The 16,253-nt window shown below is 38.8% G+C and overlaps 1 protein-coding gene across 2 annotated transcripts; it reads right to left on the minus strand.

Moving 5' to 3' along the window:
• Positions 1-309: 309 nt before the first annotated feature.
• On the minus strand, positions 310-15,323 carry LOC134843017 (pseudouridylate synthase 1 homolog). Of its 2 annotated transcripts, none has more exons than XM_063859578.1 (3): positions 15,025-15,323; positions 3,686-4,009; positions 310-1,059 (listed from the first exon to the last, which is right to left on the minus strand). In XM_063859578.1, the coding sequence occupies exons 1-3, from the start codon at positions 15,317-15,319 to the stop codon at positions 419-421; spliced, it is 1,260 nt and encodes a 419-aa protein (XP_063715648.1). In that variant the 5' UTR covers positions 15,320-15,323; the 3' UTR covers positions 310-418. The 2 variants fall into 2 exon arrangements, with proteins under 2 accessions (XP_063715648.1, XP_063715649.1); XM_063859579.1 differs by lacking the exon at positions 15,025-15,323 and adding an exon at positions 4,176-4,507.
• Positions 15,324-16,253: the final 930 nt, after the last annotated feature.

Genomic DNA, 16,253 nt, shown 5'->3' on the forward strand with positions numbered 1-16,253 from the left:
GAGGGCAGAAAGTTAGAACTGAACAAACTGTAAAAAAAAAACAATAAAACATGTTTTTTATATTAAAAAAAACGTTGTTTAATTGATTTTTTTCAATAAAAATCGTTTCTTTTTCAACACTGGTAGGAACAGATATTGGATAATTGAGGTACTGAGTTACACCCCACCCACAGTGTGAGGTACAGAGATAACCCCACCCCCACCTACTGAAGAAGACAATGAACACCACCCCAAATGCGGTACCCTACTACCCCCTCAACCAAGAGCCCTTTTCATGCTACAGAAAATTAAAACAAACTTTTGGTTATGTATCAAATTAGCTCTTCCTGGTTATGTATCAAATTAGCTCTTCAAAAGAACTAAAACAAAAACAATTTATTTTTTTAAATTTCTAACTGGAAGCACCATTAACATCATCTTAGCTATTATTTACAATTTTCTCAGTCTCATTTTCTAGCACAACAGAATCATTTTCGACTTTATCCAACTCCGTTTTAACTTCAGTCACGTTAGGCACATGGTCAGGTCTCGTCAAGCGGTGTCCGATTTCAGTTGTATAAGTGTGCAAATCAAGAATCGGCAAATACTCCTCAAACACTTTCTCTTTTCTCATATCATTCAAAATATTACACACTATCTGCTCTCTTTTGAAATTTTCCACTGCATCTTCACAGTGGTCCCATTTCACTGGAGTATGCATTCCGTCAGTTCCAAACTTCTTATTGTAGTACTCAAAAAACACATTTTCTAGGTACAGACCAATCGAAGGCGCTTTCGGAATATCATGCTTGTCGTTTCCAAATATCTTCTCGTAAATGATCTCTTCTGTATTTCCACGAACCACCGCCATTGCCAGTCCAATCATCTTACGGATCTGGTGCAACATAAAACTCTGGCCGTGAACAGAAAGCGTTAAGTATTCCGTTTGTTCAACTGACTCGTCTTCGCATTTATCAGGCCACAAAAATGTGTCGGTGATTTTGAAACTGGTTATGTATCGAATAGCACTCGGGTCTTTTCCTTCTTTGCGAGAAGTGAAATTATGGAAATTTTTGGTGCCTAAAATATTTTTCGTTAAAGCCTTGGCATTTTAAACAATTGTTTTTAAAAGACCAGTGTTTTAATGATAAATAAAAATCTCAACTCAATAAATTAAGCGTTAGATTTTCATCGCGCTAATTGAAAATAGGAGTTTAAGCAAAAAGCACCGAAAAAATTCATTGCCCTAAGTCGCGCATTTCGAATTTTTCAAGATTGGTTGACAAAAAATGTTTTGGGAAGGCGAAAACTTAACGCCAATCGGACATTAAAAAACATCGCTCACAGACTGTTGAAAAAGTGTCAAGAAACGAGAAAAGCGAAATGACACAGAGGCGAAGTTGCACTTCGCATCCCCAAGCAAAAATATGACCGATAACGCTACTGGGAAAAACTTAATGAGTAAAAATTTTAGTCTACAAAATTTCTTAGGTGATGCACGCCAATTATAAGTCTACATGATTGCTAGGTGACGCAAGCCAATTACCAAGTATTGGCAGTACCAGTCAATTTGAAAAAAAAAAGATATTTACCAACTAAGATGTCTAAATTTATAGAACGGACGCATTTTAACTAGTATGCTAAAAAGTTCAAAAAACATCCGACCTTACCCAGGTTCCAATTCTCTTATTTTGTTGCGGGTCTCCTCCCTACCTCTACGCTGCAGATCCATGATACCTTGAAGCTAAAGTGCTATTTGTAATATAATAGTCTGTTCATATCCTTAGCATTGGCTGTACTTAATAACTGGTCATTGGTAGAAATGAACACTTTCAAAATGACATTAATATTTGCTAGTTAAGTTGGAAAAAAGAGTGTTCATGCTATCACAGAAAAAAAATCAAAGCTGAAAAAAAACATTTAAAAATCTTTTTTGTCAAAAAAGTTTTTAAAATTGGGACAAAAAAATTCCTGAAATAAAATTAGCTGCACCATGAGAAATTTCATAAAGAGGTTTCAAAATGGTTAAAAGAAACCGAATCTTTCGGTGGGACCTAAGCCGACAACAAACAGCAGACACGAAAGTCCAAAAAAGAGTAGAAAATTTTCAGTTTCGACAAAAAAAAAACAGGTCCCGACTCAAATCTGGGAACTTCTAGGATTTTTCGTCTCTAGCATGCGTGTTACCACTGCACTAAATGAACAGAACACTCCTTGAACTTATAACGGAAAAACTTTCAAAAACCTTTTGATGAACAGCATCAAAGAAGTCAAAAAATACAGCATGAAAAATAAAAGAAGCAAAATTCACTCCATTGCTTGCCTTAAACAGTAATCCACTAAAATATTTTTCAATTCGAGTAAACAAAGCCCATATGACATGACAAATTTGGTGCTGCGGTAATCAAGCCGACAAAAAGCAGACAACTAGAAGTCCGGTAAGGACTTTTGTCTGACTTTTGATTACATATAAGCCAGAAGTAAAATGATTCAAGTGATTCTGTTTAACTAGTTTTCCATCCCAAAAAGTCTATATTTTGGTTTGATAACGCCTGCTAATCGCAAGCGTAATAATCTTTTATGATTGGCGCTTTTTCCCAAATTTTAATCTAGTTGTAGTCAGGGCTGGTCAAAATATGTTTTTTTAAAAAAAAAAACGTTTAAAACTGTTTTAAACGTTTTAAACAGTTTAAAACATGTTTTTTTTGCAAGAATTTATTTTTTCAAGCAACGCATACAAAATGCTAGTTTCTCAGTTTTCTCTGAGGAAAGGCTGTTCCTGAGGTCCCCTTCCACATACCCCATTGTGCTGAACGCACGCTCAAAGCTGTATAATGTCAGCAAAACTTGATAGCTTGTTGAAAGAACTGCACTGTACGTGTTAATTTGGATGAATCAAGTAACAGCTGCCAGTTAAATTGCGTAATAATTGCGCCCTCGCAGTCGAAACATGAAACACTGTTTAAAACACTAAAATTGAGTCATGTTTTAAACAGTGTTTAAAACAGTTTTAAACACTGTTTAAAACAACCCCTGTTTTTTATTGACCAGCCCTGGTTGTAGTTGTAGAAAACTGGATCAATGTTTTTTTATTCGCAGTAATTTTTTATTCCGCTGAGAAATCTAAAAAAAATCCACTTTGAGAGCAAAAATCATTCAAGTATTTAATGAATTTCCATTTCCGTAATCGGAGAGTGTATTTGCCTTCACTTTTGCAGATGAAATTATATTAAACTTGAAAAAAAAATTGAAAGTATAAACGAGAAAAATTAAATATGAGCGTGAAAAATCTTTAGACAGGGCCAAAGCGGAGCTTCGCGCCACAACTTTCAATACCACAAACATAGTACTTTCATACGTTTGTCTCGAATTATGTTCATCAAAATTACTTACAGTGCAATTTTTCAAACAACGCAATAGTAGGCGATTTGTTTTGAAACAGAAAATTTACTACTAAGTTTGCTAAGAGGTTCTTGCCGGATTTGAACTGAGGACGTTTGTCGTCCGAGGCATAGACGTAAGAAACATCGAGTCAAATAAAACGAAAAATTCGAACTTCTTTCATTTGATGATTTAACTTGTTTTCACAAGGCTGCTTATGAAAGTAAATGTAATTTTAAATGAATATTTCACCATCGCTCCAGACGCCTGCCAATCATACTTGCCGCCTGTGAAAAAACTTAATTAAGGAATTAAAATTTCTCACCATGATAATGGTTTAAAACTTCATTGATCCGCTTTTTTAACGTCTCATCAACCCGAAACAATTGCAACGCTTGTTTGTTCACGGCACTTTTGTGCTGGAAACAATAAGATGGCACGACATAATTATAAATGCGACTGCTCGCCCACTTTTTACAGTCAAATCCCTTCGTCGTTCTCACATAATCGTGAACTCTCACGCTTTTGGGCAGAAAGGAGTTGATTATTTCCACTGCGTTGTCCAATTCGTACATTTTGAATGAGATCACCAGTCGTGCAGCCGAGACATGTTTATCGGTCCGACAACTCCTCTGGAAATTCATTTTTCCTAATAAAGTAATGTCATAAAAAACAAAACACATATAAATAGTTTTCAGGCCGTGGAGAGCGTTAATGTCTACAATACTCAGAGAAAATATCAAATTGGGTTGTATTAAAGCTGCTCTAAATGTGAAATGCTTTAAATCAGTGATTGCCATTTTAGATCAGTTTACCTTCATCTTGAAGCCAGTGTTCCGGTAGATGATGCATAACAAACTGATATATTGACAGTACTATTAATTTATGGCGCTTAACTCAACAAAATGATCGGATTAAAATTCTGTTGGTAATTTAAAGTACAAGAGAAGGTCGGATTAAAATTATGTTCTTATGAAGAGAATAACATCTTCAAGGTAGTATAAAACCTTCCGTCGGAGTTATTAACACCGAGGCAAAGCGGAGCGGGTCTAGGACAACAAGCCGACGGGACTTCAAGCCGAAGGGACTTCAAGCCGAAATTAAAACTTTACAAGCACCTCAAAACACTATTTTATCACCTGTAAAACGTTATTTTTCAGAAATTTTGGCAAGTTTAGTCCATTAAAAGCGTTATTCATGACAATGCACCACTTGTGATTGGCATCCGTTAATAACATCAGCCGGTTTTTGAAATGCATAAATTATAAACATGAAAAATGCCTTCAACCATGTTTCAGTTTTCAACTTTCCGAAACATCATTTGGAGGCTTAAATTTTATCAAAACGCCAATAACTTGTGAAGAAAGATCATGAAATTCAGAATTTCTTCAAAAAAGTTTTCAAATTAATCATATTTCACGAGTTTGTAAGGAACTATTCGGCTTGAAGTCCCTAATTTTACGATTCGGCTTGAAGTCCCGTCGGCTTGATGTCCGGCACCCAAGCGGAGCTTCGCATCACTTGCGAGACCACGCAAGCTCAGCATTTTAAGCTAGAAAAACAACCAAAATTATTAAATAAACAGTAAGCATTTACCGAGCGCCCACTAAGCCGAAAAAAGTGAAGCCGAAAAGAGGTAAGATACCCATTTAGCTGAAAAAAAAATCCACGAGCAAAAACTTTGACACAGAATCGAAGCTGAGCTTCGCACCACTTGCGATACAACAGTAGCATAGAAAAAAAAACAATACAAAATATGTTGAAAAAAAAAAACTAAAAAACCAAAATATTCGTATACTCAAAAATTGGAAAACTAGGGGTCCAGTAAAACTTGGAGGTAGCTGTTTGATAATTATGGAATTTGTTTCACTTATGCTGGACGAAATGGGTAACTGCCCCAAACGTACTCCACCTTTTGCTGGATGAAATGGGTAACTGCTCCAAACGTACTCCACCTTTTAACTATTTTATTTGAATGTTCAAGAAACTGAGCAAGTTCTGAAACCTACCATTCCTAAATTGACCACTCTGTGATGAAAGGTATTTACGGGAAAAAAGTCAAGAACCCGGTTGCAATACCCTTGCTTATCGCAAAGGTAAACATAAGTTTTGAAACTCTGAAATCTTGCAACATAAACTAACTTGAAAAAACAAAAACAAATTTTTCCAAAAAATTAATCATTGTTTGCTCTTGAAGCGTCACAGTAATAAAATAATTATGACCATAAAACATCAGCCGAAACCATTTGGGGCGAATAAAGCTTTTAAGCGAAAATAACTACAGAAAAACATACGCAGGGCTATTATTTTTTTTTACAAATTACATAAGTAAATCAAAACAAATTGCATGTACAAAGAAAATTGCTGACAAAACCAAAAAATTTCCCGATGTTGCAACTAAGCCGACAAACCAAATGCATACTAACGAAAGCCCAATTACTCAATTTTCCAGGATTTTTTTTCTATTTCATACATGCTGAAAAAAATTGAATCCGGCCGGAATTCGGATCCCCACACATTAGAGTACAAAGGCAACCACGTTACCTCTAGACCAAATAGGAAGAAGTGTTGAAAATTTTAAGGTTTGCTAACCAACCAATTTTTCAAAATTTCTTACGAATGTGCACGAAAAGTTTTTTTTACGCGAAAAAATCTGGTCCCTGACAACAAGGCACTTGCTCTCGCAAGTCTAAACACAAACTCAAATGATTTTCAATCTGACGAAACGTTCGCAATCAAGACGCCACCCATCGTCGGAATTTCGAAAAAACATGGATTATTTGAGGAACAAGAGCACAGACTCAGCTTGAATTCATTTATCCGATCTCGATAGTGCGACAAAAAATTCTTACTTGACGGCTATGTAGATGCTCCCACTTTGACGCATTACTTGGTTTCGAACAACTAGGAAATAACGATACAAAAAGACGAAACTAATCTTCAAACTAAATGAGAAACATCACAACCAAAACATGACGAGCTAGTCAAAACAAAATAAGCCGACGATCAAGGCAAAACGAAACTTGAAAAAATTTGTAAAAAAAAACATCTACAAAAGTTTCTTTTTAGGAATTGTACCGAACTTAGGAAGAAGCAAAGGACATTGCCTTGCTGAACTAAGAACTGTTACACCATTATTTTACATCTCGTTATCCAAGCTTGACACTGGTAACGTTACTAAAGAAAACTTACTTTGTGAGCATTCATAAAGAACAGCTTAATCAATTTAAAATTTTGAAATGGCGTTTTGAACAGAAAGAGTTCAAAGATAAAAGCTTTGATACATACCGACAGCGACGGAGAGCCCCTAGTGCATAAACCCTCAGCCAGCTCATGACCTGCTTTGGAATCTTAAACCGATGGACTTTCAATCAACGCTCTGCTGATCATAATTTTAGTCATCTTTATCAGATCTAACGTGCCGGCAACACGGAAGCAACAAAAACAGATCAGTTCGGATGTGGCCGTGATGGCAAAAACGAGTTGAAACTAGAGCAAATTGTGGACAAAACCCAGAATGACGGCATGGAAATCTGCGGCTAGCATCCAGAGGGCAAAAAGAAAAAGTCATAACAGTGCTCTAACATCGCTCTCCGCAAATCACTGCAACGAACCACATAAAAATTGTAATGCTTTTGGAATTTCAATGAGAGGGAATTGAACAAAAGTAGCGAAGAGTGACATTCCACTGCTGAAAAAGGAACTAGTAATTAGCCTCCACTAGCTTGAGGCTGATGAACTCCTGCACGCATTCTGATTTCTTGACTCTTGCAGTCCCTCGAGTTATCACGCTCATCATAACATTTCCAGGGTAAGCCGTCGGGTAGATTTCCCCTTTCAAATTCGACGGGACCGATACGATGGTATTCATTTTTAGCCACTTTTGTTCCAAACTTCTGGCCTTAAGGTTCGTATTAACTTCCCAGCTGCTACTGCTTCTGATTATCTTTGGATAGCGTAATAAAAGTTCATCTAGTTTCTTGAGCGAAAGAACCATAAGGGTTGATTTTGAAGGAAACTTAAACGACTCACTGAACTCACATTCAGTAATGGCTCCGACTGTTTTCGCGCCTTTCCGGTTATTGACGCTGGATATGTAAATTTGAGCTTTTTGATTGGCTGACGTTTCACCGCATGCAGCCACGCTCTCATCCGGTGACAATGGATGCTTGTATTTGCTTACTGCACTCCGATTGGCTGAAACATCAATGTTTCTATTCATGGGCACAGTTATCTCTGATTTGGTCGTCATTGGGCCCCAGTGCTGACAAATTGGCTGAAGCCGCAACTCAGGCAGTTTTAGATTATAAATGTTAACATTAAATTAACATCACGAGCTAAATAAAATTGCAATAATAATATGGAGCTCAAATATACGGAAATGCTTGTCCCAAATAGCTAATTCATTAACTTAACATGTAGATAAACTTTCACTTCGATTAAAGTACAGTTACTTCCCTGATGCTATCGCTGGAAATTTCAGCTCGTTTAAACTATCAGATGTTTGTCTCGATATAGAGATCAATCAAGAAATGATTGAAGCTAAATGTAAGGGCACTTCGTCAGTCAGCATGATAGTAATGAAATACAGTTCAACTGCTTAAATTTGGGCAAAGCTTTCCTCTCTACCTCTGTTGGTATTAATATTGGGCTCGGAGTTCCCATTTGCTGCTCCCGCCGAAGAACAAACTGATGTCCATCCAGAAAGGGTTCTCGTTGTGTGGCAGGTGTCGAAATCTCCTTTTGTCAAAACCAAGCAGTTTTGTCTAATTTTTGATCCGTGTTCGGAAAATTCCTGATTTTGACAAGGGCTGCTGATACTGACAGTACCTGTTTCAACTTTATGTTTCCGTCGTTTGACTTCATGAACTTCGGTGTCAGTCTTCTGAAGGTTGCAAATCGATGGCACAAGTACATGATCAGCGCGTGTATGAGAAGGTTTCCGAGGAAGACTGTCACTGTCTATGTAAGGGACAGTCGTAATGGTACTTATTGCTCCATTTTGTCGACGAGACTAGGTTTGAGCAATCTCATATTATGTGCGATAGGTTGTGCTATATCGTTCAATTGATCAACTTTCGTCAAATGCGGGCTGTCATTTAGTTTCGATTTTACTTCTCCGAGCAACTTTACTCCGGCGTCCGTTTTTGATTCGTAGTATGGTAGTTCTGATAAGTCTGGCAGTTCTGAAAGTAAGTGTGCCAATGGATCCGACAAAGTCACGTCGATTCGCTTTGCTGGAAATTTGTCACAGCTATCTGAGACCGGCTCAATTTTAAAATGATTGCTCTTATTAACTTCGTCCCACAGTCTAATGTTATTAAACAAACATTACAGTCCGCGTTGTCTTCTCATTTGGGGGTATTCAGTTCTTCGAGGCTGTACTCCCGTAGCGAAAACGCAGCACTGGCTGAGGTTATTAGCCATAATCCGTAGCCTAGGTTGGTCGCTTTCTCAGGCATCGGGGGAAGGGACTTTTTGGTTTCGCATACCATCAGTGCAGTCATTGACGAATGGAAATGAAGTGTGGCACGGCATGACGACTGGTCTTCTGTTAGGACTGTCATTTCCATTGAGTTCTCCGAAATTGCTAAATAGGGTCCTTATGTGACATACCTTATAGCTTCGGTTGGATCTGGTTGCGGCATAGGAATGACCTGTGCGCGGTAGATTCGGAAAGCCGTCTGGCTCGACGCGTACGGTATTGCCAGATTAAGCAATAATCTTTCCTCAGTTGTAGTGAAATCGCGATGTAACTTTGAATCATAAGAAGAGTGGATGTCGCTTGGAGGTATAGCAAGAGTTGGACGGTGTTCTTCGTCTATATACAGCGTCAATGACCGCCAACAAGGATTCTCGTGGTACAAGAGACATCGGCAGTCGTTGTTCCAATAGTGTTGGTATCGAGTTCAGCATGTTTGTTTTGAACGCGTACAACACGGCTTTGTAGCTTGTTCTATCCGCATAGACAACATTTAGTAGAGCTGCTGCTGCGTCAAAATTGAAGTTGATTTGTTGATTCCAAAACGACGTTTGTGTGCAATCTCGCAAGATGTGGAAATTTCCTTGGATTGCCTCGAATTTTTCTTACTTTCTCTTAAGCTCTCACAAATTTCCTGTTCTTATTTTGGTTTTCAATCCTTTGCTTTTAGATCTCTCTGATCTCAGAAAGTTCATTCAAAATTGCAAAAAGCTTCTCAATACTTGCTGTTTCAATTTCTGACACATAGTCTGTGAAAACCATACCATATTGTTCCAAGGCTTCAATATTTTTTGCATTTGCCAGAGTTTGATCTTGGCATGACCCAAAAACTCCAATAATTCCGCAGCCTCCTGAGCTACTCATCATGATACCAGACCCGAATAGGCCGTGTCCGCTGCCGCAACTAGTGGTGCTCCTCTGCGTGTCTGTGAAGGGTCAAGCGGATTTTGTTGAGGAATCGGGAGGTGTCGGTTCGAATGGCTTCTGCTTCGTCTTAAGCTGCTTGGGCCTTCGTCTCAATTATGTCTAGCAGCGAATTAATGTTGAATGGATCCGTCGAAACGTTGAAATTTGTAGAAAAATCCAGCGGGCACTCGATTGCGGAGGTTCGCCGTTTTTCAGAGAGTTTATCGAGATATTTGCGCATTTCCTTTTTTATCGTAAAGTTACTTTGAAAATAGGACTAGAAATTGCACGTTAACAAAGTTTTGTGCCAACAAAATTTTATTCTCCTTGTTGAAAATTACTCTCGAGGAAAAAGCATTATCGTATGATGCAAGTATTTGGCTGATTTGTAGAAGAATCAGCTGAATTTTCATTGCGTTGGGTTTCATCGTGATCTTAAATTAATTTATGCCAAGTTTTAACTGAGTCTGCCTTTATTTATTTATGGCGCGGTAAAATTTTGTGATCGTCGAGAATTTTGCTTTGACAATTACTGTGTTTTGACATTACTTTGTTTTAACTAAACAACCAATGCTTGGTTTGTTCCAAATATGATCAAACTGATTGTCAATAGCTTTTGTTTTGGAGATTTTTGCGATTTTACTTTGTTTGAGTATATTTGACTTCAAACAAAACGTGGTCTGAAGCATCTTATTTTCGAACAATCGTTTGTTGGTTTGAGAGTTTTACTTCAATTAATCTCAACCCGGTGCGTGGCCTTCATTGAAAAATGCAAGTATTCAAAATCCTGAGTTGTCGTATTGAGAGAAATGCATCTTATTTCGGCAATCGAATGCTTGTAATCGATCAGGTTTTTGAAGACATGGTCATTGAGTTTCTGTAACTAATAATATTCCTTTTCAGTCCAATTTTTTAAGAAAGCTTGCTTGCTGACTTAATTTTCACAATTATCAAAGTGTACGAAAGTACAGGAACCAAACTAAAATGCATACAACAGGGAAGAAACACTCCAAGTATTTTTTCGCGCAGTAAATTCTTTTGATAACATCAACCTGTTTGTTTTAGCTATGAACATATCGTTTTCTTGAGTTAAGGCCGAAGCTAAAGTGAAACGTGAGTTAAATTGACCGGATGTATTTGAATATTTATAATTTTTCTAGTTCACAAATGTGCTTCCCCGAGCCTTTCGGCAGATTTATTGTTTAATGCTGCCGTAACGGTAGCTTTGTCGAGCTAGGTGGGCAGCAGAGCTGTCTTGCGTGCCATTCAGTTGCGGGCGGCCTGTGGGCTGTCACGTTTCTGTGCGTTCTTTGCTGCTCTCTGCGGCTGGCAGCAGCGCTTCTTCTTTAGTTGAAGAGTTAATTGAATGATTTTTTATTATCGAACTTTTATTTTGAAACACTTTTGTTTCTTTAATTTTATTTAGATTCAATCGTACTTTGAGCTTGAGTTTTACTCCTGTCTCATAGTTTTTCGTAACTTTATTGTTGTTTCTTTATTTTAGGTTTTTGGAGTTGAGGTAAAACATATCTTCAGCCTCCGATTCTATTCATAGCTTTTCACACATAATCAATTAAATCAATCTTCTGGTCTTTTCGGAGATATGTTTATAGCTGAAATGAGTTGACTCCACGTTCCAGTTTTCCGAAAGGAAAATGACCTTAGTGTGAAGGAACGCTCTTTTCTTCGTCTAAGCGTTTGAGTTCAGGACTGTTTCAGTGTTTGCAGTCCATAGGAAAGAGTTTCTCCTCACCCTTTGTGTTTTTCGCACTGGGAAATTATTGTAAGAGCGGATTTCAGATTTTAAAATAAAGCAAGTTCATCAAGATGGTTTAATCTATTTTTTAACCCACGGTAAGATAAAACCTGATTTCGACAAGGCCTTCGGTCAGGACCGAGCTGCTTTTCTTAAGCGGCTCGCGAACTGGCGTCGGTACGAGATTGTAAATGAAGCTGGTCAACTAGTCACCCAGAAGGAACAACTTCGTCTTGCCACTGCGGATGACGTACGTGAAGAGTGGAGACGGCATCATATTGATGATACGGGTCAACACATCCGTCGTACAAAACATCTTGTCGGGTGGCTCTCAGATACGGTTTGGGAGGTGCCGAAGCACTTAGGCGACCTCGAGAGTGCGGCCAACGAGTGAGCTTCTTCGGGCTATTTCCGCTGGTTTTCCAAAGTTGCCTTTTTTGTGCCCCGTTGCATTGTGGGGTAAAATGGTTCCAGTGGATATCATACCTCTTCAATTCTGGAGCCGCGTCACATGTTAGAACTTTGTCTCGTTACATTTTCATGCTGAAAAGTAGCAGTGAGAAGAGTTTTACATTTTCCTTATTTCCAGGTTCGTAAGGTCTTGTCCGATCTGTTTTGTTGACTTTACCAAGAAGGCAGTGCAGCGATGTTAACTTGTGACGTTGGACAGCAAACGGGCTATTCTAGCACGTCTCGACTATCGCTTTACCGTAGGGAAAGGAAAGAACAAGCGCGAGAATGTGTTAGTCAACCGAGTGAACGCACATTCAGGGACGTTTGAGCTCGGTGTTCCTCCGAGCATTGACCGGCCAAAACGAGCATACTGGCAACGTCGCTGTTTTGTAGGTGCTAGGTATGGCGCTAGTGCTTGAGCTGGATATTCTAACCTTCTTTGACTACAAAGGAGAGTGTGGCTGGATTCGGTATCGTTCGTGGGATGTCAGGAGTTCGACAAATTGGCTAAAACCGCTCCCAAGGTTAGTTTAAGTTCAACAATAGTAAAAATCGAAATAGGCGATCCGCTATCAATCCATACTTGTGCTAATATCGATTGCATTGTGATTATAATATACCATTACTAGCTATTGCTATTGTCGTTTTTCTTTTATTATGTAATCTAGATGTATTGTTATCGATGGGACGGATGTCTTGGATTGCCTGTCACGGTATCTTCGACTCAGGGATGCGCTTGTGATGTCTACCCCTTCTTGATAGTCAGGACTATACTTTTAATAAAAGTGAGAATCAATCAGTCATTTTAGATCTGGCTGGTTTTGGCTCTCTCAGATTCTCTACTGCTCTTTTACCTAGAGCTATATATTGTTTTCATGATGCAAATATAATTCAGTACATAGACATTATACAATTGGACATTGAAATTTCATCTTACTTATATTTAACTAATCCACTTATGGTTGTTAATGGGGAATAACCCAGTGTAGGTGTGTACCACTATGATTCATGGTGAATAACCTAACGTAGGTGTGCAGCACTATGTTACAGCGGTAACTTGGACCAGGTTACCTTTTGTTTGTGCTCTTCCCTCTTTTATCGGATTGACATTACTATGTAGTAGTAGTAGTAGAATAGGCTTCAGAGCATTAGCTCTAGGGAATTTCACCCCTTTTACAGTCCATGTTTTATCTCAGTTTGTTGTAAACATTGCAGTTTCCACATCTGCATAAGAGTTTCCATGTACATTTGTTGACTTCACTGTACAATTTTTTGAAGTATTTCTGGTATATGTAGGTCAGAGTCGCTTTGCTTGGTCTAAGGCTAAAAGTTGGGCAGGCTCGGATAAGACAGTTGTATAGATGTTTCACTCGTCTGAAAAAATTGTCGTCCGTTCTTTGCAAGCGGCTTTTTGGGATTTGAAATTCGCCTCTTGATGACTGTCGGGTGATTTCGCATGATTCAGATGGTTTTCGTTCTATTTCTACATCGTAACGATTTTCAAGCAGGGCTATTAATATTAAAATGTCGTGCATTTCCATGTATAGGTTCAAAGGAAGAAGGTTCAGGTCCTTCAGTCTTTCAGTATAAGTTTTGCTTGTCCCCAAAATCCATTTTGTTGCTAACTTTTGAACTCGTTCGAGTTGTTCCATGTTCGATATGCTAGGAGTCCATGCTTGGGATGCGTATGTTACTATGGGTACTACATACCCAGTATATGCGTTAAGCCTGGTGGTCACACTGCTTTTCATAGTCAGACTTCGTTTAATCTGGAAGAGAGCACTAATTGCTTTGGATGTCCGACGAGAGCAATTTTCACTCAGAATCCATGTAGGCATTTGAACACTCAGAATCCTATCCGTAGGATCTTGATTGCTGTTCATTCACCCATCCCACCTACTTTTCGTGTTGCGACGAGAAATCCTTGTGTTCCATGAATTTTCACTTAGACTCTTTGACGTGGATTAGTCCGACCCGGCCCCGGTTAGCTCCAAGTCTCGCCGGTATGTGCGTTCATACTGTTCCGTTTGTTTTCAGAAAACTACGCGTCGTATTTTTCGCCGTGCAGCTTGCGATATGATCCCTTGTAAATCCATTTTAATCGCAGTTGAAGCAGCGTCTGTCCGCTCCGTACAGTTTCCCGATTTGATTCTTTTCACCCCCTTTGGAACGTACGCCAATATTCTCCTCGGATTGCGCTTATCGGTTTCGACTTGATTTCAAGTGCTCCAGCCTGCGCTGTCGCTATTCCGCTTACGGAGCTTTTGTAACTTTTCTTATACATGTCTCCTCGTTTATACAATAAAGCTATTCTATAGACCTCACCTGGTGTTTTAGTGGATCTGCGCAAATTACCCTCCATTTCCACGGTAGTAATTGGTACACAGCAAGGCTACCTCCATGCCGCTAGCACCAAGTGGGGTTTCCCAGTTGTGCAGTTCATGTTGTCCACGCTCTCCCAAACACAAGTATAAATTTGAGTCAAGCGATTGGTCCGCCTCCAATCGGTTTTTCCCTAAGACCTCCACCGATAGCCCCTTAATTTGCGCCGCCGTCAGTCCCTTGTCAGTGTAGAAAGATGTGAGGTTGAACCTTTTGTGGGTCACTCCCCAGATGAACCTGTTCAACCAATGCTCCCATAGCATTGGTGGTTCTACATACCTGCTCGGCCAAAATGCCGTTACCCCGATGGGTTTGTTCCGCTTCCATAATATCCAATTAAAGAAAACTCAACCCAATTAGCAGAAACCGAAAAAAAAACGGCCTACCTGCACACTGACTCAAGGTATCAGAAAAGCTAACGCCGACGTCGCTTTTACAAATTCGGAATAAACTGTAAAATTAAGCATAGTAGCCTTTTAGAAGATTTAGCGTCATCGTGCAATTTTACAGAAGTGGCATTTTAAGCAATATTGTACACCTGGCTACAGCTTGGAAAAAGCTTTCGAGCATGCGTATTATTATTATTTGATTTGAAAAGGTAAAGCAGTTCAGTTGCATTTAAAGGGCCGTCATATTTTTTAATTGAGTAAAAATGCCTGAAATTGCCGCAATTTTTTTTGCTCACCAAAGCAGTCATAATCGTCTTGTCGTATTAAACCGCCATCGACGAGATACTTGCAGAAAATGTCCTCAATTCCAGGAAAATTTTTTTCGCGAGTGACTTGCATCCCGAAAAAGTCTTTGCCGTAAAACGACATCAACATAGCAACGGCCTTCCTTTTAGCCCCTCGCACTACTGTTGAATCAGGATCTGATTCTTTCTCTGATTTTGCATTTTTTACAGGTGGTTGGGAGGCGTCCAGTTTCTGCTTTTTGATTACAGAGCTTTCGATTGAATCGTGGCTCATTTCGTGCTTCATACTATTTTCTGCAAGCAAAATTGATTAACACATCCATTATATTACCGGAAAATGAAAAATCAAGCTCAATTTCTGATCAACTTCTGATTAGGATTAACGGATAAATAATTAACTAGCTCGTACCTCGACCCTGCAGAATGTCAAAAAACAGTTTCTAAAAAAAATAATAAAAACCAAATTCTATATAATAAAAATAATAATAAGAGAAACAGAAATTAGGGTAGCACCCAAAGCTTTTAGAGTTCCGATTTTTACAATCTTCATTTAGGTTTATGTTGGTTTCTGCAGTTATGACAGATGAATGTCAGTCTCCGAGCAAATGTCTTCGAGGTTACACTTACTCACTTACTTTTTGTACACTTTGGCGATTTTTCGATTGAAATAAGTGCCATTCCCCCGGATTGGCACAGCGGAACCTTCCGTCGCAACACGAAAAAGACGTTAGACGGTTAGAGGCCTTAGTGATCGTGTATGGTTGAAAAGGAGGCTAAAATATTCTGGAATTTTGTAATTTTCAAAAATCGAATTGCGACGTTACATTTCTGAGAAAGGCGAAAACGGCCATGTTTGGCTGGAAAATAGAGAGAAACCGAACAACAACCGAATTAGTGAGAGATAGTCAGACGAGAACGATATAAAAACGTAGCCTCTTAACGTGACGATCGCGCACGATAAGACACCTAATTAGAGACAGTAGACTGAAAGGAGGCTTCAGTGGGGAAGAAGGAAGGAGCAAAACCCTCACGACGTTATTACTGAAAAAGCACGGAATCGGAGGCTCGGCCCCCAGAGACAATAGATGGTGAAACTGACTTTTTAGCTGCTCTGATGTCCTGAACATTTGAATTAACATTAGTATTATTTGTTCTTTCAGAAAATGAGTAGCTAGAAAGATGATTTAATATAAAACTGTCACCAAAACCTAGTAAAATAG

Source organism: Symsagittifera roscoffensis, chromosome 1 (genome assembly GCF_963678635.1).
Source record: "Symsagittifera roscoffensis chromosome 1, txSymRosc1.1, whole genome shotgun sequence".
Classification (NCBI taxonomy): Eukaryota; Metazoa; Xenacoelomorpha; order Acoela; family Convolutidae; genus Symsagittifera; species Symsagittifera roscoffensis.